This window comes from Tachysurus fulvidraco, chromosome 6, assembly GCF_022655615.1.
Source record: "Tachysurus fulvidraco isolate hzauxx_2018 chromosome 6, HZAU_PFXX_2.0, whole genome shotgun sequence".
In the NCBI taxonomy this organism is placed as follows: Eukaryota; Metazoa; Chordata; class Actinopteri; order Siluriformes; family Bagridae; genus Tachysurus; species Tachysurus fulvidraco.
This window is the reverse complement of record NC_062523.1, coordinates 21970873-21995232: the sequence shown is the minus strand read 5'-3', so window position 1 is coordinate 21995232 and position 24360 is coordinate 21970873. Positions and strand designations below refer to the sequence as shown.

Here is a 24360-nt window from a genome sequence, read left to right as displayed (position 1 = left end):
TAGTTGTATTATCATTTTGTTGGCCTCTTTTTAAATATTAACTGATCAAGAAAACATCAACAGAAGTGTGTCTTCTTACCCCAAAACAAGAGACCAGACCTACAGCCAAATAGGAGCTTGATTTCAAACAGCAGGCAGCCGTTGGAATGAATCAAATCTCATTGTTGGTTTTTGCCAACGGTTTTGATAAGACGTCCTCACAGAGTAGGAATGGTGTGAAAGCCACTCAATACTGGACTCTCTAACAGAGCTGGCAGTTGGCCTAGACAAACTTCTGAAACAGTGAAGACAAGTGTCCTTTCCTAATTAGCATCACTATGATGAAAAACAGAATCCAGAGCCATATCAGACACATGTGACTACACTGAGAGTGGTGGTCCTTCTGTGAATGGGCCATCCATACCAGCGTGAGAACATCTTACATTTACAGCATTTGGCAGATGCCCTTATTCAGAGCGACTTACATTTTATCTCATTTTTTATACAACTGAGCAATTGAGGGTTAAGGGCCTTGCTCAGGGGCCCAGCAGTGGCAGAGTATGATCAATCAAACAAGCACTAATATATTGAGCCAAAACTTTCTGCTTTTGCCCGTTTGTTTTAAAAAAAATTTTTTAAACATCTTTTACGTATGTTTTTCTAGCACTCAACAAATGAACAAGACCTTGGTCCAAGCCTGTGACAAAGAGTCACATTTTCCCTTTGTGTTCTGTAGGAGAATAAATCATCACTCATTTCACTCCATTGATGTATTGAGAATCTGAAGTGCTCTTCATCAGTAGGACATTGTATTATTGCGTCATAGCATCAGCAGAAACATGGCTAGGACGTCTGTGAGAAAGAGACTGATGTCTATCACTGCAGTGTCTTTATTCCTTCATCAAAAATCTCTTTATCAGTTTAGGTATTAACTACAATTGAAAGGAACGACAGGACCGAAAATGGCACGCAAATGCTAGAATTTTTCCAAATGCTACTCTGAATACTAAAACGTGTCTGGCAAAGCCATATGATTTTCCATCTGTTGTTTGACATTATCCATCCTCATACTTTAGGCTGTCTCTTGTCTGCTTTTGGGAACAAAAGACAGATAAAAAAATAAATAAATAAAACAAACAAACAAAAAACCCCAGAAGAATACATTCTCATGGCCTACAAACGACTATATCAGAACATTCGTCTTCCCAGCATCTGCTGCATTGATTTTAAAGAGTTATGCCAAGTGATCTCAGTATCTGTATCTGTTTTTAAATCGGCATGTAACAAGCACAATCTCAGAATCACATGATCCACATTCGGGAGTCTTCAGCATCCAGATGCAGCCGAGGTATCCTGTATTATCAATGAATGATTCATAACATGGGCCCACTCTCGACTGCCCACATGTATGAAGAGATCCACCAGCCCCTCATCACCAAGCGCTAATACAGTAGATGACCATTCTTAAATATTGTATTCTATTGGTTAGCTTCAGCCTTTGCTAATTCCTCTACTTCCCAAGGAACATCAAGCCGTAGTCTTCATTACAGACGATTCTAGGCTTCCTCATCATAGGCTCCTTTTTTCCTAATTCCCCTTCCAATATTTTCTACAGCATTCAGAACAGCTCTGGTTCACACACACATTTAGACACTTTGGCATGCCTAAGGACATAAGATCACATTCAATGTCCAAAAGTATCAAGTCAAGTTTTCTGAGCATACCTGATGTGGCTGTCAGATTTTACTTGACTTGAAGCACCTTAAGATGGGGGGTTTTCCAGTAAGATGGGGGGTAACATCCAGACCATCTTTAAACACAAGCCCTTTGCTTTAGCCCGAAAACAGGTGGAGAATATGAAATGCATCTTCTATCAAAGCTAATATGATGTAACATACTGTAAAATGTAGCACATCCTATTATTTTTTATTAGTCCTTGGTAAACAAATAGAGAAAATGGCTTATAAGCTGCTAGGCCTATTTAGCACAATTAAATGAGATTTTTATTATTAAGATAACAAAATTATGATAAGAAATTTGCCTAATTAAGATGATACGTAGCTAATAGTATACAGTACGTGTTTCATAATGGCCGCAAATCAAATTCCGTAGTGAATTTACTGACTAAAACATACATTTCTTCATGAAATATTGTATTTACATCAAACTGTTCCTTTTTAATAGTGATATTGTAGAGGACTAACAGGTTTTTATAGCCAGGTTAGGTCAAAATTGAACATAATTCAGACAAACCTCAAAGTTTTAAGTGAATTTCACCCTGTGCATAGCTCTCAACAAGACTCTGAGCATTACGTAAGATGTCTGAGGTCTGACTATATATGCACATGCTCATAATTTACCTCACAATTCTGGTGACAAACACTAAAAAAAAAAATTTGTGGTGGTTATTATAAGAAAAAATAAAACGATGAGGGCAAAGGGGCAAAGATCTTAATAAAGAAGCTGTTGATTCCAGTGTAGCAGTGACAACATGTAAACTATTATATATATATATATATATATATATATATATATATATATATATATATATATATATATATATATATATAAGTATTTTATACTGTTTTTTTTTTTTTGTAGTTTAAATAGGGTTTCGCTTTAAATGTAAATTGAGTGTAAGAACTAAGTATCACATAAAAATGCCTGGGTGATACTTTTGTCTATTCGGAAATCTTTAAATGATAAACATGCTTTTATACTTGACTTGACTTGGTCACGTGCAACTTAAAATGGTCTGTCACGTATAACCTTTGTTCGGTGACGGTTCTTGATGTCCTGCTGCCACTCACATACTAGCAATTGATTGACGTTATTCATTTAGAGGTCTAAATATATTGTTTTTATGATATTTAAGCTTTTCTAATGTGTATTTGGAGTGGAATCTGGGTTCATCTGGGCATGTGGTAGCCTAGTTGGTAAGGTGTTGGTTTACCAATTGGAAGGTTGTGAGTTTGAATCCCTGGTCCACTAAGCTGCTACTGCTGGGCCCCTGAGCAAGGACCCTTACCCTCAACTGCTCAGGTGTATAAAAATGTTAATCCCTCTGGACAAGGGTGTCTGTCATATGCTAACATGCTTTGGGTTCAAACAATCTGTATTTTCTTGCAATACAGTTGGGGATCAGTCACTGTGTATGAACAGAAAAATGCTAGCACTTATCAGTACTGTTATCTATCAGTTCAGGTTCAACTACAACTCTAAAAATGGAATCAGTCTAATTACTCAGATTCCTCAAACAACGTCCAAGTAAGTTTATAAGAAACAAGTTACTTTCTAAGTAGAACAGTTAGAGCATGGGAAAATCTTGAAACACAGATTTCACAAAGTATCACAAAGCAAATGATCTTCTAAGGTTAGCAAAATTTGGTGTAGTTCAGCCTCGCTTCTAAAAGAAATGTTTCAGAGAATTGTAAATCTGGGTGATTTAGTCCCAGCAGGAGGGAACAGGTGCAAATCCCCGTAGGTTTCCGAAAGGAAATGAAAGATTTATTCATCTGAGCGAGCTATAGAGCTCTCATCAAATAAACACATCTTTATTTTTAAGTATGTGCTGCACAGGTAAGTATGACTCATCAGTTCATTAATGCTGGAAAACATGACCTGTCTGGGCTCCTTGGTTACAGGTGCTGAGATGTTGGCAGCGTTCAGTGTGTGAATGTTAAATGTTAATGAGACTGATACAGATGAACTTACACTACCACGGCCAAAAAACGGTGGGAAATGGCTTTGGAATACTGTCTCATTCCCATTTCGTTCCTTCTCTGGCATGCGTTCAGCATTTCGACATGTCCGGATCAGTTTTCTCTTTGCCACAGCTGAAGGAAGGATCTTCTGCTCAGCCTGTAAAATTGTCTATTTTTCAGGTGCTTCCAGCACAGATGGGGGCAAGCCTAAAATAGACTGCTAGATTATGATTGCTCTCCAATCCAGTATACAGAGCAAAGGGGGAGCTTTTATAAACAGTTGGTTTCAAAGCAATTCAAAGAACGACCTTGACTCTAGTAAGGCTAGTTCATCCTGATGTGCAACAAAAAAAGGATGAGACGGGCTTCTGTCCTTTTGTATTCTCAGTGTTGATTTGGCGGCTAGGCGGCAGCTCTTAGGGTTTCTCTCAAGGTTGTTTTTGTAGCTCTCACTGAACAGATTGCTGTCCTCTGTGATAATGTCATCAGTAATTGCTTTTGAAGGGTTTTTGACCCCCTGCTTTTTCAACCATGAAACTCTTGCAGTCGGGAACAGAAGTATAGTCTGAGTCATGAAATTCTTTGGAAGATGCTGAAGATGTTTTGCACGAATCATTGCATGTTCTGTTCGTAATCAACGGTAGTTAACAAAGGCTCCCAGGCAAAACAGGTTAGTCGTTACATCGATCATTTTATGGATGCATAATTATTTGGATCATAAATTAGCTCCATTATTGGCAGCTTTAATCAATATGACATGCAGTGTATGATATATTACACATGGGGATGCTGTTATTTCTTTATTTTTTTCTTTATTTTTTTTAAAACACTGATTTTTACTCCAATAATTATTCCTGAGACACTATAACAGCATCAAGCCACGTCCTATAAAGTCTTACCAAATTCAAAGATCTTGAAACACTTCTTCATGTAGAACTGGTCTTCTTTATATCCTCTGGTTTGTGAGTTGAGATCTTTTGATTTACAGTAAATACAAATCCAGAGACTGAGATTAATGAGACTAAACCCCAGACTGCGGCTGTGGTGATTTTAATGTATGCTTGGGGTAATTTTTATGCCTCTGTCATTATATGGTGGACATTGAACATCTGCAATGTTTTTTTTTCTACAGCTTTGTTCTGTTTGAATTAAGTTTTAAGTGTATTTGAGAAATACAGATTAGTGGCATCACTTGTACTGTAGAATCACTTACTGGCAGGATGAGCATCACCATGAATGTTGTCGGTGTTGCGTTATACTATTTGAAATATTGATTTATAGCCAAGACTGAGTGTCCTTCCTAAAGTAACCTGGTTTTGTCCTGGAACTTAGGATTCCTGTGTGATGTCCTGGAAAACAGGATTCATGATGCCATCAATCTTCACAAGAGCCTGTGGACCACCAGACCCAAAAGACCATCAATGATTCACCACAATATATTGTAGTGGCTCTGGGTGCCTTTGCTCTTCCATATATATATAATAAATACCGGTTCCATGCTCTTCGGAGGAGGACATAGCCCTTTGCTCTCTGTCTGCCAACTTTCCGACTGTCTGGCTACGTGGTGTCGCCCCGTGTATAGTGTCCCGGCTTTATTTCACCTTCCTATTCAGTCTTTCTATGCATATCATGTCAGAAAGATGGTGTTCTATCTGGAACAGCTAATTTTTCAGTATGCGATTGTGTAAAGTTATGTGCAAAGCAGTAAGGAAATGCAAGAGGCCTTCGCCGATAAGTACCCAGGAACAACAGCACCAGCTAATCATTGTATTCAGAGTCTGGTTCGGAAATGGCATCAAACCGAAGGCGGGTTACTTTTCAGTGGCCCACTGTGTATATCTTAAACTGTGTGAAACCATCAAGAATATACAGTAATTTAATAAAACTATTTGTGTATTTGGGTATTTTTTTTATCCCTCCTAGAGACACAGACTGCCTGATGTTCAAAAGCTATATATTTTTGATAAAATACACAACTAGGGGCTGTGAGACATAGGAATATTATTATTGCCCATGCTCTCTGCCTTGCTCCTCTTGTGTCAAGAACGTTGTAAGCAAAAGCCATCAAACATGACAGAACTCAGTGGAGACAATATCGTTTCAGTTTGATTGATAGTTGAGCCGTGGTGGAGTTTGAAGGATTGATAAGCCAGGCTGGTACAGGTTTGTTTCTTGTGAATGGTTTCGTGGAGATTCTTCAAATAGGATTGACATTTCCATTTCAGTCGAATGGTTGATGCAACAGAGGAAAACCAGCATGTGCAAGCACTGGGGTTGTTCTCATACCACTGAGGACACAGATGGTGAAGTTTCAGGTCGTCTTGTCTGATTCCTGTACGGTTTAAAATTGCACGATTCATTTCATGGATGCTGTAAGTCTCTATCTGTATTTCTTTATTTCTGACCTTCTTTTTTTTCATGACTCTCAGGAGCACTACTGTTGTGTGGTAACATTCCTTAGATCTCCTCACAGATGGAGTTGCTCAAATACCAGCCATGTCTCCCTGGTGTGAGAGAAACAAAACGCTCCCAGCTATTGCTCACAGTTGCGATATGTTTGTCTTCAAAGTGAAGGCTTTATTTTGTGCCATATTGCTACAAGGATGTCTAACAGGCATTGCAGAAACTCACTGATCGTGTAATTTACTGTAGCTTTTATTTCACTTTTTATAAGTTTGCATGACCCACGTATTGCTAATACTCATTTCCTGTGCTTTAGGAAAGGTTTGATGCTCCTGACTTAGGAACGTGTATTAAACGTTTGTCCTATTGCAAGTTTATCCATGAGGAAATTCCATATTGCTGAAATTATTGTGAGAAATTAAAAGTTTATGAATAAGTCGAGTCAAGAAGCTTTTATTGTCATTTCAACCATATATATCTGATGCAGTACACAGTGAAATGAGACAATATTTCTCCAGGTTCACAGTGCTACAGTACATAGAACATAGACAGAGTTAAGGTCTTAGGTAAAAGTGAAGTGACATATGGCTAATTATGGTGACCCACCTATTAACACACACCCGGAGCAGTGGGCAGCCATTTATGCTGTGGCGCCCGGGGAGCAGTTGGGTGGGTCCGGTGCCTTGCTCAAGGGCACCTCAGTCGTGGCCGGCCCAAGACTCGAACCCACAACCTTAGTGTTAGGAATCAGACTCTCTAACCATTAGGCCATGACTTCCCCCACTTTGTGCAAACAGTGCAAGACAAAAGACCAAAAAACAGTGATAGACAAAATACAGTAAACACAAACAATACAAGGGGGTCACGGTGGCTTAGTGGTTAGCACGTTCGCCTCACACCTCCAGGGTTGGGGGTTTGATTCCCGCCTCCGCCTTGTGTGTGTGGAGTTTGCATGTTCTCCCCGTGCCTTGGGGGTTTCCTCCGGGTACTCCGGTTTCCTCCTGTTTCCAAACGTTTAGCATGGTAGGTTGATTGGCATCTCTGGAAAATTGTCCGTAGTGTGTGTGTGTGAATGAGAGTGTGTGTGTGTGTGCCCTGTGATGGGTTGGCACTCCGTCCAGGGTGTATCCTGCCTTGATGCTCGATGACGCCTGAGATAGGCACAGGCTCCCCGTGACCCGAGAAGTTCGGATAAGCGGTAGAAAATGAATGAATGAACGAACAAACAATACAAGAAATTCTTGAATAAACACTTAATATAATAGCAGCAGTTATATGAGGTATTGTAATGTATTGTGCAAAAGAGCAATCGACTGAAATGTGCAAGACAGCATGTGCAAAGAGCAAAAATAGTGTGCAAAACAGCATGTAAACCATTTGATATAGTGGCGCTGTAGTCATGGATGTATAGTGGCAGAGTGTGTATTTGGTGTAAGTCAGTCCATACAGTTGGTTTGGTGTAAGTCAGTCCATACAGTTGGTGCAGTCCATACAGTTGATGTGTGTGTGTGTGTATATTGTGCTCAGTTCAGTTCAGTTATTAAGGAGTCTGATGGCTTGTTGAAAGAAACTATTACACAGTCTGGTCGTGAGGGCCCGAATGTTTCGGTACCTTTTCCAGACGGCAGGAGGGTGAAGAGTGTGTGTGAGGGGTGTGTGGGGTCATCGACAATGCTGTTGGCTTTGCGGATGCAGCGTGTGGTGTAAATGTCCATGATGGATTGAAGAGAGACTCCAATGGTCTTCTCAGCTGTCCTCACTATCCGCTGCAGGGTCCTGCGATCCGAGATGGTGCGGTTCCCAAAACAGACAGTGATGCAGCTGCTCAGGATGCTCTCAATGGTCCCTCTGTGGAACATGGTCAGGATGGGGGGAGGAAGGTGGGCTTTCCTCAGCCTTCGTAGGAAGTAGAGACGCTGCTGGACTTTCTTGGTGATGGAGCTGGTGTTGAGTGACCAGGTGAAGTTCTCCGCTAGTTAAACACCAAGAAATTTGGTGCTCCTGATGATCTCTACAGAGGATCCGTCAATGTTCAGTGGAGAGTGGTTGCTCTGTGCTCTTCTGAAGTCAACAACCATCTCTACATTCAGAGACAGGTTGTTAGCTCTACTGTATCTTTATTGTCCAGTGTTGTGCTAGTTACTAAGAAATAGTAACTAGTTACTCCATTCAAAAATGAACTGAATTACTTTGTTGATTACTTACACCATAAAGTAACGCGTTACTGTTAAAAGTAACTTTTTAGTTACTTTTTTAAAGAACGTCCTTTAATGTTCTCATTAATGCCCTTTTATGCCTTATAGTCTATACAAACACAAAACTGTTTATTGATCTGTCCCTGGCTAACAGTCCAGTTAAAATCTAGTCGCTGTCGTTTGGCTGGAGGCGCTCGACTCACTTCGAGTGTGTCCACCGACACCGGGTTAGCTTCTACAGGTAGCTGCGTCTGGAGTTGCTGTTTATCGCAGTAGATAGTACCATCGAACCAGAAAGACACAGCTTACATTTGACTAAAAGTTTTTTGTCTTTATGCTCAACTAAAGTGAGATAATGAGCATATTTCCACTTTGAGAAACTCGTCTTGCAGTACAGGGCCACCCTGTCCCCTGTACTGAAGGCTAGGTCTCTTTTGCAAGTTCTCACAATGTTCTCATGCATTTCTTCCAGTGTTCTCCGGTTTCCTCCAATCTCCCAGAACAAGCCATAGGCAGATTGATTGCACCAGTGTGTCTGTGTGTGTGTGTGGAGATTTCAGCATGTACTCCTGCCTCATGCCCAATGTTTCCAGGAGAGGTTTCAGATCCAGCTTGACTCTGGCCTTGAAGATGAAAAAATGAATAATGAATATTGTCTCCTAGCAATATATTTCATGCAATATTAGTCTGTATTCTCCAGGTACCAGCATAATGAAGATTTGTGGTAATATGGTGAACCTTGAAGCAGTTTCCTTGGCTTTGTGTTCATACAAAAGTCTTTAATATCATCCACATAAATGATCAATTTTCTAAAATGCAGTGCGATATCTGGTATTACTCCATGATTTGGAGCTCTTTTTATTCAGACTTCCCTAAATATGCACACCAGCCTTTCAGCAGACTCTTTCAAGAGTATAGGTTTACATTTAATAGTAATAATAATAATAATAATAATAATAATAATAATAATAATAATAATAATAATAATAATAATAATAGATGTTTAGGAAAAACAAGCTTATTGAGAATGCAGCTTGAGAAATGTTTACCTTATGTAGGTCCATTTGTGTGATAACATTCATTCATCATTATTTGCGAAGTGTAACGCATGTCGGCATGGAAATGACTTGCATCTGTCAGTGTGGACAGCTGATTTGTCTTGATTTCAAAACCCATTTCAAAGCCACGGACACAAAAATCCAAAAAAGCGACTGTGTCCTAGCCTTCAGCTGACGGATTAGATATGGATCTGATGCTTTCTTTCTACCGTGTAGGCGTACGGTATCTTACGGATATGCTTTTTTCTTTTTTACTTTTCAAAAACCTGAACGCAAGCCGAACAATTTCATCAGAATCCTAGCAATTTCATCAGCTTTCCACAATCGTACTTGTGCGACATCGTACGACAGAAGTAGACACTTGCCTTTCTAGCATGCAAGAGGGAAAGAAACAAAGTAATGAGGAGACGACGGAGGGCAACAAGAGCTGTTATTGGGATTTGAAATGACCCGCTTCTTCAATAAGTAATCTTTTTTGCTAGCACAGCCTCAAGATGTTGATTCAATTTGTTAGGCGGCGTGGCCGGCACCTGCACGCACGCCGAAGGATCATCGGGAATTAAAGGCGACAGGATAAGCAGAGGTAAAGCTAATGAATACCCAGTGTGTTCCACACACCACAGATCAGCCTCTGATAACAGGAAATGTTTAACGAACTTCCTCTTAGTCTCTGTCAGGACACAAGTCTGCGTGCTCTGATGCTTCGCACCGCTTTCATCATGCTGATTGGAATAATGCATTTATTGTGTGAAATTAGCTTCGGGGAAATTTCTGTAATGAATTTGCTTAGACTGCTATGCTTAGGAGATGACTAAAAATAATTGGAGGAGAAGCCCAGGAGAACCTCACATGAAGCAGACTCGCTAGTCGTGTGCTGTGTGTATAGGTTCACTGGGGCTTTTCCGTTTGTGAGCCGAAGGACATCCTGCAGAATCAGTAAATAACTAAATAGCTAGAACAGCTGAGACTCTCATACTGAGCGTTTTTTTTTTTTTTTGATGCCAATACAATGAAAGTAAAAATACACACTCAGCCTTGAATATTCAGGTCTCCCTCATCACATCCGCTTTTGTTTTGGTAGCATATCACATTCTCTTTTCATATCTCCTCATGCAGTCTATTCATTTGGCCAATCACAGGCTGTTCCCCCCTCTGATTGGGAAGATTGATGGTGATAGAACCTCAACAAATCATTACTTCCCTCTAGCTAAGTAGCAGTGAAAAGCAGCTTTCAATGGTAGAGGGGGAAATGTTTATCTTTTTACTGACAGAAATCAAATGGGAGCGCTTCCCTCGGGGGGACTTCATGTGAGTGCGTGCGTGAGCGTGTGTGTGTGTGTGTGTGTGTGTGTGTGTGTGGATCCCTGATATCAAATGCCTCTCCGGGCAGGCTGGGCCACATACACTGGAGCGGGTTGGGGCGGCTGTTAGAAGGAGAGAATATCAAAAGGCTGTAGGAGAGGAGAAAGGCGCTGCAGTACATTCATTACAGCTCAATTTGCAGAGGGTGCCTCACAAAGTGCCATCTATCCAGGTGAATAATGAAGGAGACAATGTAGGGCTTTCTCTCTTAACGCCTGGCTTTCCCAGCTTACTAAATAACGGGCTCTCTCGCTCTCTCTCTCTCACCATTTCTCTTTCTTCTGTGTGTGTGTGTGTGACACTACAGAATGAGCAAAGGATAGAATATTGAGGTTAAATATAGCAATTTTTCTTTTTATTATGTTTGAAATAAATCATTCGGGATGTCTGTCCTGATCTGCGTCTCTCTCTTGTGCTTATTCCGTGTCTTGGCTTCGTCATTACAATGGACATCCGTGCGCAGAGCACAGAGCGATCAACTATTCATCCATGCATGCTATAAATATTTAAGAATACATCCCATACCTTGACTCAGCAGGATCAAACAGAGGGAAATCTCAAACTTCAGAAAAGGTCACGGTGATCTTCTGTGTTTGTTGTTTGTTATGCTTTTGAAACTAACCACACTGCCATCTAGTGCAGAACACACACCGCTGTATCTGTTTGATTTATCTCCACACAAATACACACACACACACACACACACACACACACACACACACACACACACACACAGACATGGGATAAACCTCTGAAGAGCTACACTGTTTGGCCGCCTACACACATGCACATGCTCACGCACACACATGCAGAGAGAGGAGTCCCTGCTGGCTATGACAGGCACGTCCCCCTTATTTCCCTCTAGTAACAGAGCTGTCCATCAACATGCTGCTCAGAGCTCACGTATATTTGTCTGGCCTCACATAGCCCCAGCCATTTTTTAAATCCTTCTCCGACACTCAGAGCTCGATCCAGATGTCTGCCGTTCCAGACAGTGTGTTTGTTCCCGTCTCACCTATTACCTTGACCCACTTTTCTCTTCTCGCCTTTAGTACGTTTCCACAAAAAGTTCCATTTGACCAGACAAGCCCAACCTATTGTGACATCCCTCTTCATCCCCGCCTTGAAATAACACCACGTTTTGTCTCACCAAGGGGAATATAAGAAGCAACCACGAAAGTCACACCACACAGGACACAGGGGCTGCAATGTCACCTTCCGTTTCTCCCACACGGCTCTGGGAAGAACAGCGGCCATGCTCTGTCACTCCCACCTCACCGAGCAACCTGGCAGCCGGCCCCATGGGTGCCACAGGTGCACTTCTAAGTGGTCTGGGATTTTATAGCCTATGCAGTGTTGCCATGCTTCATTAGAGGGTAAATGAGAGAGAAAAAATGACCCGCTCTTTTTCTGTGCTCCTTATGGAACTCCTCCAAGTCTGGAGAGAGCAGGGAGGTGCATGCATAATGGGCTTAAACTCACAGACGTGTGCAGATTTCATGTAAGAGCAAGGTTTAATAGAGATTGGCGTATGGAGGCTAATAATTATATCTAAACCATATACATACTGTATACAGTGTCATTCCTGCTTTTTGATCAGGGACAACAATACGACCGACAAGCCGATCACACAAAGTATATACTCGCTGGTCACTTTAATAGGAACGCCTTCAAACAGAAAGGCTGAAATATTTGGAGGATAAGAGAGATTAGAAGAGGATGGTCGGTCTGGTTTGAGATGACAGGGTGGCTATAATAATTCTCAGTTAATAGCCACTCTTAACATCTGTGATGAACAGAAAAGCATCGCAGTGCATGCAACATACAATAGCAAACCTTGAGGCAGATACAGTAGGATACAACAGCAGAAGACCATGTTTGGTTCCACTTCTGTCAGCTACTGTAGGAACAGGAATATAAGGCTACAGTGGGCACTAAAGCACACCAAAACAGGGCAGCTAATGAATGAAAAAAGAAATTAGGGTAGTCCTATGGAAGAAAGTGGCAATAAATATATATATTTGGGGTAAATTGTAAATGGTGGAACATATTCTTATATAATTATTCTGTGTCAAAGCTTAGTGAATAATTAGTAGTAACAGTTTGACCCATACAGATGTTAATATGTTGATAAATATATTTTCAATATTTAAGCAGATCCAACCCAAGCTTCAGTGACTGGAATAAAAATTGATGTAACAAACGTGAAATATTTTTTTTCGGAATATTTTTAATCACACCAAATATCTCCTGTGCCGCTTCCTGGTCAGACCGACATTGGCATCAATTTTGGCCAGGATATTTGACCAAGCATATTGATGTGGGGCTTTTATTTATTCCCACTTTTTGTTGTGTAAGAACTTGTTAGGGTTTACCTATTTGTTTTTTTTTTATTTGAAAATGATCCATTTCCTGCAACAACCTTTTGACCTGAACCAAAATACTCTTTTTGGGGGTTAGCAAACACATTACTAACACGAGCAGACAGCTACAGACTAAAGCCTGTCCTCTTTTACCCTAAGCAGTGTCAGTGTGAAAGAATAACACAAATGATGCATCCAGTTTTTGATACAGTACCGATATAAAATCTTTGAGCGTCAGCCGATACCTGATACCTGATCCGATACATTCAGCTAGTTACATGCCTGAGGTAGAACACAGTAATGTTTACAACGTTAACAGAAAAGAAATAAACTGTCAGTAAGATACAGATCAGATACATTTGTGAGAAAATTCAGTCCTCAAAACACATTGGAGCTCAAGACGTGTCGATACAGACAGCTGGAACACTCGATTTACCGCTCCGAGCAACACGTATGCCGCTAATGTTCCGGTTTTGAGAGGTGGAAAATATTATGCACAAAACTGGCCTTTGCTAATCACCCATACTTTGGTAACTAAAAGGAAATGTGTCATCAGCTGCACATCCAGCACCTCCACACATGTTGTTCACCGAAACACTCTGCTTTTTGCGTGATCCTCTTTTTTTTTTTTTTACTTGTACTCCAGCTTCGTACTTGACACACGTTTGAGTGTGCCATAATTGTAACAAACATGGAACAAAGAGCTTAGCACATCTGGCTTCTTTGTTTTTGTTTAAACATGGCTTATTACTAAAAATGACTGCAGCCCATATAAGCCATGGAAATCAAAGAGTTACGTATGTCAATGAATTACAATTAGAACTCTGCTGTTGCTAGGTGCTTTGTCATCCTTGTCTGCTGTAGCTTCTTGTGCCTGGATGTACATGAGAGTGTATACGAGCATGTATATGAGTGTGTTTAGTGTAAAAAGATGCCTTGTAGTTTGTTTACTCTCTCTCTCTCTCTCTCTCTCTCTCTCTCTCTCTCTGATGCCTATCTATTATATATGACTCTTGTATTCCCTTTCATCTCTCTCTATTATCTCGCTCTCTATCTCTTATCTCTCTCTCTCTCTCTCTCTCTCTCTCTCTCTCTCTCTCTCTCTCTCTCTCTGACTGCCTGTCTTCTCTCTCTCTCTCTCTCTCTCTCTCTCTCTCTCTCTCTCTCTCTCTCTCTCTCTCTCCATCTCTCTCTTTCTCTCCCATTCTCTCTCTTCTATTATCTCTGACTCTATTCTAAAATTATCTCTCTCTCTCTTCTATCTCTCTCTCTCTCTCTCTCTCTCTCTTCTCTCTCTCTATCTTGTTCTTCTCTCTATCTATATCTCTCTCTCTCTCTCTCTCTCTCTCTCTCTCTCTCTCTCTGACTGCCTGTCCTCTCCCTCTCTCTCTCTGTCTCTCTCTGTCTCTCTCTCTGACTGCCTGTCTTCTCTCTCTCTCTCTCTCTCTCTCTCTCTCTCTCTCTCTCTCTCTCTCTCTCTCTCTCTCTCTCTCTCTCTCTCTCTGACTGCCTGTCTTCTTCACCCCCCCCTCTCTCACCCCCATATGATTGCTTTATTAAGATATCGTACTGTTGAGAAGGATCTCAGTGCTGTATACTTTTGTGTTGAATTGTTTTGAGTCTATTATTATCCAGTAAAACTATGTACTGTATGCTTAATAAGCATATCCAGTCCTTTGAAAAAGGCACATTTGAATAAAAACAAATGATATGGATTTATGGAGAAAGAATTTTCACATCTGAGTTACACATAATCAAGAAGCTAGCCAGCGGTACACTGGACACTCTGCACACGAGTGATGTATTGTAGTAGTCTAGTCGATTTGTTACTTTTAGATATTTTGACCTAACCCTCATAGACAGACTGAAATGCAATAGACAAGTTAAACTCAACGCAATTCTTCAATATTCTGACTGAATTCGATGAGCATGATCGATACTTGCAAAGCTGCTTTGGACACATCGAAACTCTCACTGCCTTTCACATACACAGGGCTGAGTTTGTTTGAAGTGTATCCTGTTGTGTTTTCCCCCTTGGTGTCCTTCTTTAGGCAGATGAGAACACAACGATCACACTTGGGTACGGACCAAAACAAGTCGTCTGACTGATGGTCTTAGTCCTGTCCTGATCGAACTCTAGCATGGTTTCATTTGCAGCAAGGAAGCCATTCGATCCTGAATTGAACCAACTGCAGGACATGAACTCAACATTTAGAGTGGTGAGTATTGTATCTTATAGATGCGAGCTGCTGTATGACCCATACGGCACATGCTGAGCACAAGGACAGAGGTATATTATATATATATACTTTATAACAGCTACCAACCTGGGAGGGCTAACATATGCTTCCTCTAACACGTGAAGCCAATCAACCTTTTTTCACATATTTGCTCATGTGTCACAGGGCAGTGTAACACGCTCAAAGGAAAGAGTTATGTCTGAGCATGCATGAGCTTACAGACATTGCCACTGCGATCGATTGTGTTTGCAAATTGGCTTTCTTGGCTCCTGCCCACAGATGGCTGTGGTATCGTCAGGATTTGAATGTGTGATCTCAGGATGGTAGGGTGGGCGCTACTCAGGAGCATTGTGCAATGTTTATTTATTTAGTTCTACTGTGTGTTCTCCATGTTTGGGTGAATTTTTTGGTTTCTACCATCATATGGCAAAGGTTTGTTTACCTTATTTGTTTCACCATATTCTGACCAGCATGTCAACGTTTTCCAAGCACATTTCAGCCCAGCATTTTACCCTAATCAGCCAACAGAATCAGTTTGGTTCTGATTTTCAGACTTGGCTGTGAAGGTGGCTAAAGAAAATAAAAGGATGGAAAAGATGGGGAAAAGGTCTTTTTTAAGGTTTGGAGGTGTTTTTTGAAAGACTATTGTAGGATTCATCACAGCACATGGCTGACACCCTTATCTATAACATCCAAATGTTTATCTTTTTTTTTTTTATTATACAACTGAGGGTTAATGGCATTGCTCAGGGCCCCACCTTAACCACTGAGGTATCACTACCCAAAGCAAGGCTTTGTTTCCGGCTGCAGAAACCCCTGAATTGAACCACTGAACTTTAGATCTTTAATAAAACACTCTCCCAACTGAGCTATTTTGGCATTTGAGGCATTCGGTCTCCTTATGCATTCTTCAAAACTCCTTCTGTACTAATACCTGCCATCTCAGAAGCCTATGCCTAAGGCCACTCTCTCACCCAGCGCCAAGCCCCATTGGATGTGTCTTTATATTAGATATGTATTTATCGTTGCTGATCTACAGCTGTAATACTCTGTGCTACAGAATTGAAGGCTGAATTCATGCAGGATTAATACGACTCCGCCACACAGTATCCATCATGGCTGCGTTTGTGAACACGCTCCAAACCACAAAGTGATTGATCATTAATAAAAGCTCAGTCTTCCTTAGGTGGATGACCTGAAGAATACCATAACGTGCAGTTCACCCGAGCCTGAAATTGGAAAGAATGTGTGAAAAGGAATGAATGGATCACGCTAATATGTCTGAAAGCTGCCACATAAATTGCAGCTTTTTAGCTTTTGCTGCACTGATTTATGAGAAACCCCACATCACATGAATCATTATGAAGAGGAGAAACAATGCACTGTTCTTGCACATACTTCTTTTATTAACCTAGGAAACCCTGTGTTGATGTAAAAAAAAAAAAAGGAGCCAGACTCAGTAGTAGCCCGTATGCTTGTGTCAGTGAGTATGCAAACACAATGGCTATTTTTCACCCAGCCGTGCAATTCCATCAATGTCTGTGCTGCAGGTCATTTTATATGTTTGTAATGCAGCTTAATCTCCATCAGCACACCTCCACTGGACCCAGTCTCAGGCGATCAAACCATCCATTTTTGCTTCTGTGTAAACTAGCCGCTGTAATGAGATACTTTGTGTGGTTACCATCACTGTCACCAACCTTCCAGCTTTTCAGTTCACTCAGCAGTCGCATTTGTTTTCCCGGTTTTATTTTTTCCAGTCTTAGTAAGAAAGGAATAAACAAGAGCTATGTATAAACAAGCATGCAGAACTAAGCATAGTGGAGCCTTACGGGTTCTTCTATTCAGCTGTTTATACAAAGGATGTAAATAGTGGGGAGCATGTGTTCTCTCTGCAGTGGGCCGTGTCTCGAGTAGGGTTGGGTGAGAGCTAATCAGAAGCTGCTGCTGAGCAGAGCGTTCAGTTGCAGCGGTCCTGCCGAGCATAGAGCCATTGATTGGTACCTTGGGGACTGACAAAAAACAATCTCGCGTTCTTAAACAATCCAGTTATCTGGAAACAAATGTAGATTCTCGGTTGTTGGGGTTTTTCGTATCATAGGGAAATTCAGCGTCAGCCCATCGTGAGCCAGGCGCTTGAAAAGATGACCGTAGCAGTTTTTTTTTTAGATGCTAACTAGCAGGGATCTTAAGTAAGGCCACAGTAAAAGGTCAAGAATAAAGCCACTCATCTCTTCTGGGTTTTGCTGCGTGTTGTAACGAGTGGGATACGTTATCTTGGCTACCTTGCTGTGGGAATTTTTCCAGATCAACTCTAGGATGCAGATATCTTGTTTCAGGTGTTGCATCTAAATGTATATCTGAACATTTTACCTCAGGCTTTTAAAATTTCTCTCAGGACTATAGATATGTACTATGTCCCTGTAGCGCTTCAGTGTGTTGGTGTTGGCGTCAGTGAAAGCAGGAAGGTTGTTGAACACTACAACAGACATGGTTTCTTTATTATCTTTTTTTTTGTCCTGAAGGATTTTGAACTCAAAATAACAAAATCTCCCATGAGGTGCTTAAGGGGCAGGTCAAAGCATGCCTCTCTCTCTCAACCCTTATATCTAATGGCATGTCATCCATCTCTCTCAGCTCTAATAACACAACATGATGTACCATTTTGACTCTCTGTGTTGGTCTGCACTCAGTATTTGTAAAACTATTTATACACTGCGGCTTAGATTTGGACACAAATCTACACATTTGATTGGCGAAGCAGCATTCAGATATTGCCTATATTTCTTATAACCAAATTCCACTCGTCTGTGTTTGCCCTGGAGAGAGAGAGAGAGAGAGAGAGAGAGAGCATAGTACAGGTACAAAACAATGGAATGACATTTAGCATCTACCTGTGCAAATAGTATAAATAGTAAAAAGTAGTAATAGTATAAAAATGTGCAAAAGTACCCTTCGGTCAATGAAAGAAAAACTCACAATGGTCACAGAAAAAAACTTTAATCTGACAAAAGTAATAATAAATAAAAATTCTATGAAATGTTAACGAATGAAAGTCAGACATTGCTTTTCAACTATGCTTTTATGGTTAAAAAAATAATTAAACTCATGGAACAGGCCTAGACAAAAATTATGGTACCCCTAACTTTATTTTGTTGCACAACCTTTTGAGGCAATCACTGCAATCAGACGATTCCTGTAACTGTCAATGAGACTTCTGCACCTCTCAGCAGGTATTTTGTCCGACTCCTCATGAGCAAACTGCTCCAGTTGTTTCCGGTTTGAAGGGTGTCTTTTCCAGACGGCATGTTTCAGCTCCTTCCAAAGATGCTCAATAGGATTGAGGTCAGGGCTCATAGAAGGCCACTTTAGAATAGTCCAATATTTTCCTCTTAGCCATTCTTGGGTGTTTTTAGCTGTGTGTTTTGGGTCCTGTTGCAAGACCCATGACCTGCGACTGAGACCAAGCTTTCTGACACTGGCCAGCACATTTCTCTCTAGAATCCTTTGACAGTCTTCAGATTTCATTGCACCCTGCACAGATTCAAGACACCCTGTGCCAGATGCAGCAAAGCAGCCCCAGAACATAACAGAGCCTCCGCCATGTTTCACAGTAGGGACAGTGTTCTTTTCTTGATATGCTTCATTTTTCCGTCTGTGAACATAGAGCTGATGTGCCTTGGCAAAAAGTTCCATTTTTGTCTCATCTGTCCATAGGAAATTCTCAGAGAAGCTTTGTGACTTGTCAACATGTAGTTTGGCATATTCCAGTCTAGCTTTATGATTTGTGTCCTCCTTGGTCGTCTCCCATGTAGTCCACTTTGGCTCAAACTACGACGGATGGTGCGATCTGACACTGATGTTCCTTGAGCATGAAGTTCACCTTGGATCTCTTTAGAAGTCTTTCTGGGCTCTTTTGTTACCATTCTTTTGTTACCAGGTTGGCTACAGTGCCATGGATCTTAAATTTCTGAATAATATGTGCAACTGTAGTCACAGGAACATCTAGCTGCTTAAGGATGGTCTCATAGCCTTTACCTTTATCATGCTTGTCTATAATTTTCTTTCTAATCTCCTGACACAACTCGTTCCTTCGCTTCCTCTGGTCCATGTTGGGTGTGGTACACACCATGTCACCAGACAACACAGTGACTACCTGGAGCCCTATATATAGGCCCACTGACTGATTACAAGATTGTAGACACCTATGATGCTAATTAGTGACACACCTTGTATTAACATGTCCCTTTGGTCACATTATTTTCAGTCTTTTCTAGGGGTACCATTATGTTTAGTCTAGGCCTGTTTCGGGAGTTTATTTTTTTTAAATAATTCCGTTGAAGCATGGTTGAAAAGCAATGTCTGACTTTCATTGGTTAACATTCATAGAATTTTTATTTATTATTACTTTTGTCAGTTGAACGTTTTTTTCTGTGACCTTCGTGAGTTTTTCTTTCATTAACCGAAGGGTACCAACAATTTTGTCCACGTGTGTATGTCAGTATATGTACAACAATAACTACATTAAATAAATAAGTGCCAGCTGTATAGACAGTACAATATGTCTTAAAAAAAAGTATAATTATTTATGCAGTGCAAATGTGTGCATTATGTGTATTGTATGTACAAGAGTAACAAAGAAATATACAGTGTTTGTACAGATGATATACACAAACGGATGTAAACTAGGTTAAGCAATGAATGTACAGTTATATACAATTATAACTGGTGGAAAAAGATGTAATAGAGTGTACAGGGTGGAGTAGAACTGTGATAGTTTTAGCAATAGAGCTTATGGCTTAATATACACTGGGACACTGTCACAAAGCAGCTTTACAGAAATATATAAATTCAGCATATCAAGTAATCAATGATGAGGAAAAATTTCCTGAGACGAAGAATATGAAGAAGAAGCCTTGAGAGGAGAGAGATATTTAAAAGCCATACTCATTTGTCTTACAGTGGATAGTTGTGATAGTTATAAACAATTTCTTACTATAATTGTGTACTATATGTTCAAATAGTGTAATCATGTAACCAGGAAATTCATCTGATTTAGTTTCCATTAAATCTATTTTGCTGAGTTGATCGACTGCTCACTGATGGAGACAAAACCGATTTCTCAATTCAATTGCAGGCAAAAAAACATTTTTATGGTTTGTCACTGGTAATCTTGTGTATTTTAGGCTTCATTTTCAGCAGCAGCGAGTGGTGTCCAAGTGATGAGACTCCATCAAAGAGTAGGGCATCAAGATGAATCCAGTAGATATGGAGAGCAGAAGGTGTAGTGATCACTGATATCACAGGAGTAGTATGTGTAGTGATATACAGTATATATATATATATATAATCCAATTTATTCCCTTTTTCCTGTTGCCCCACCCTTTTTTATTCTGTTCGGATTTTCGGTAGGATGTAAGAAACTGCAAGGGTTTGGTTAAGGGTCCATTTGTGGATTTGTTTCCAGTGCCACTGATAATCATCCATCCATGCCTTTGGTTTCTCCTCAGAAATGCATCAGATTCTATCAGCTCTACAGGCGTTCAGACAGACTGAAGCACCAAAGGAATATCAATTAGTTTTTTTCATAAACATTTTATAGCTATAATTGAACCTTAATTTTTTTTTTCCCCATCGCTTGTCCGGGTTTGAACGGTTCTGTTTCGGTTTTTATGTCCTGCTTCGGAATGCAAATGGATTTTGTGTTGTTCGTTTTGCTTTGATGTTGTTTTCCCAAGGTGTGGTGTGGTGTGGTGTGGTGTGGTGTGGTGTGGTGTGGTGTGGTGTGGTGTGGTGTGGTGTGGTGTGGTGCTGGGACTTCTTTAAGGCTGGATGCTGCTGCCATCTTTGGGCAGGACTTCAGAACCGCAGTGTGTGCTACAAAAAGAGAGTTTCTCTTGTTCACAGTGCAATGCACCAGTGTTCCTTTGTGGCATTATAAAACTACAGAAGGATTAAAGGTCACAGCGCATCGAGGTCCACATTAATCCAGAGAAATACACTGCATAGTAGCATACAGCAGAGGGGAAGATGTAGTGTGTGCTCTGATATGCTGAAAATATGTGTTTTTTTAATCATGCATACTGCAGAGGATTCCCACTTACAGCTAAAAATAGCCCTGATGACAGAACACCTAAAGATAGAAATTATCAAGGAAATATTATTATAATAGTCTGCTGATATTAGATAAAAAATGGGGCATTGATGTCTTTATTATTGCCACATACTTATATTCATTACAGCACAGAGAAATTCTTTATTCACATATCACAACTTTAGAGGTTAGGGTCAGAGCACAGGGGCAGCTATGATACAGTACCCCTGGAGCAGAGAAGGTTCAGGGCCTTGCTCAAGCAGCTCGGCAGTGCTAGAGCTTCAACCTCGACCTTCTTACCAACAACTCGGAGCCTTAACCACTTGAGCCACCACTGCCACTAAATATGCCCCTGATATGCTGCTCTAGTGTCCTAGTTATGGTAGCTGTAGACTCCGGTGTGTCAGGGATGGAGGAAAACTCAGTGCTTGTGTTTAATTACTCCAGAATACTTTTAGAACTCAACCAAAAAAATTCACAGCTTTCTGTGCATGTGTGTGTGTGTGTGTGTGTGTGTGTGTGTGTGTGTGTGTGTGTGTGTGTGTGTGTGTGTTTGTTTGTGACAAACTCTGTCATGCGAGCTTACACATTGCTGGTAATAAGACATAGTTGAGAATCATCACTCGTTTTCTTCTGGCCTTCTTGATCCGCCTCGACTCTTTCCACAGCTGATGCTCGAATACATCCCCAAACTGTCATTAGTCTGCAGATGATGAAAAGCTACATATATATCTTTTTATTAATACATCAAATAACCTCAACTCTGTTTGCAAATGAAACGATTTGAGAGAATTGCATCATCTTTCATCATAACAAATGTTTCTTTCTGATTCTTTTCTTTTTCTTTCTTTCTTTTTTTTTTTACATATCATCTCCACAGCTGAAGCAGAGTGAGGCCAACGCTGACACAAAAGAGAAACTCCCATTGCGCTTGCGTATATTCGAGAAGTTCCCCAACAGACCGCAGATGGTGAAGATCTCTAAGCTGCCGTCAGATTTCACTGTGCCCAGGATCAGGTATCAATCGTGACATCATCACGGATCGGCTTTGCAGAAAGGACGTTAGCTAAAGGTTTAGCTCCTTATTGATCATAACGATGGAAAGGAAACGCTAAGAAACCTCCAGATGAGCCAGACTCAAAAGAGGCTGAATAGTGGGATTATATATGATTAAGTAAACAGTTATAGACAAAAAGGTACTAAGTGTGTTAAAAGGATGTATAGTAAGCATAGATTAAAGTCTTTATGATTTACAGCAGAAGTTTCTAGGTACAAATCCACATCATCCAGGTGAAATTATTCACTGAAGAAAAAGTGAGACTTGGACATAAACTGTTTTTTTTTGGGGGAAGTTCAGATCTTTAGTGTTTCCAGCAACAGAAAATGAGACACAAGTGCAAAACGCCTCAAGCAGAAGTAGTACTAGTTGTAGAACTCATCATATTGCTCATGAAATGAATCTTATCTGCTCTACGCCATGTTCCTTTGTGTCATCTATAGCGGAGTCCAAAAGTCTGAGACCACACTAAAATCTGGGATGGGAACTAAACAGGATTTAGAATTTTCACAATGTTTCTATTTAAATGTAAGCAAACACGTGATCCTGAGAATGTTAAATGCTTTGTACAAAGGTTTAGATTTTCCTCATGTCTAATATCTGCTGAAGTCTATGATCTGATGGACACTTATGATCTAAAATGGATCATAAGGTTTTACTCAGACTTTGCTGTCCATGCAGCTCGAGTGCAGGACGAACCCAAACCCGACTTTTGGGGAAGTCGTGGCCTAATGGTTAGAGAGTTTGACTCCTATCCCTAAGGTTGTGGGTTCGAGTCTCGGGCCGGCAATACCACGACTGAGGTGCCCTTGAGCAAGGCACTGAATCCCCCCTAACTGCTCTCAGGGCGCCACAATATAAATGACCCCATGGTATGGTGAAGCTTGAAAGAAGTACAGTACCAGAATGGATGATTGTTTATCTTTCAGTCCTCCAGTGGATTATGTCACCAAACGCTTGTGCTTTGTATGTTTGTGTGTGACAAAGGGAGAGCTTTATGAAACAGTTTATAGACCGGCAGCAGCAGGACCCCAGCTGTCTGTTCCGCAGGCTGCCTTCCGCCTCATCTTCCTCCTGTGACCACTCCAAGAGGTCGGCCATTGAGGACAATAAATACATCGATCAGAAGGTAAAACACACACTGACGTTCACCTCTCTCAGTCATACTGTAGCTCAGACTGTTACTCTGACTGGATATGTGAATAAATAAGCAGCTATACGCAGTAACTATACAGTTCCACATTAATGTTCAGCTGCATTCAGTAGAAGTGAAAGCGTGACCTTGTTTGTAGATGTTTTCAAGTATTTTTTTATTTTTATTTTTTTGTCGATGTCTGCATATGAATTGCAATATGTCTCTTGTGTGTTGCTTACTGTCTAAATATATTTCTTTGCTTTAGCTGAGGAAATCAATATTCAGCATCCATGCTCGCAATCTCTTGGAAAAAGAAACAACCGTCAATAAAATCCTACGGTATGTCGGGGAAAACCTTGTGGTTGAGTTACCGGAGTTCTTTCCTGTACTAAAATTGTGCATGTCTTACAGTATATGGTACAAAGATGAACTGTTATAGAGCTGTTTGCATAGTCTAAGGTCTAGGATGGTAGGGAAAGGGTGATGATGTAAGTTGAGCTGCTGAAGGAAAGCAGAACATATAGCAGATGGCAATAAACACCTTCGTTCCATTACAGGAAAACTGTAAAAGTAGTTTTGGGGTGTCACAATCGGAAGAGGAAGGAGACAGACCCGTATGCAGGATAGCTTCAAATGAAAGGGGTTTAATAAATGATAAAGACAAAGACATAAAGACGATAACAAAAGCAATACAAATGAAGACACTTAACAAAGACTAGACATGACGAGGGGTAAACGTAACTAATGATTCCGCGCTGCACTCGGCAACG

At 40.6% G+C, this 24360-nt stretch overlaps 1 protein-coding gene across 4 annotated transcripts in view; it reads left to right on the top strand.

The window, feature by feature from the left end:
- Positions 1-24360, top strand: part of nalcn (sodium leak channel, non-selective) — an 89653-nt gene that overhangs the window by 46359 nt on the left and 18934 nt on the right. For all 4 annotated transcript variants that reach the window (XM_027166020.2, XM_027166022.2, XM_027166018.2 and 1 more), the window contains 3 exons: positions 22279-22415; positions 23443-23584; positions 23856-23929. In XM_027166020.2, coding sequence (XP_027021821.2) covers positions 22279-22415; positions 23443-23584; positions 23856-23929 — 353 coding nt within the window. The remainder of the gene's footprint in view (positions 1-22278; positions 22416-23442; positions 23585-23855; positions 23930-24360) is intronic.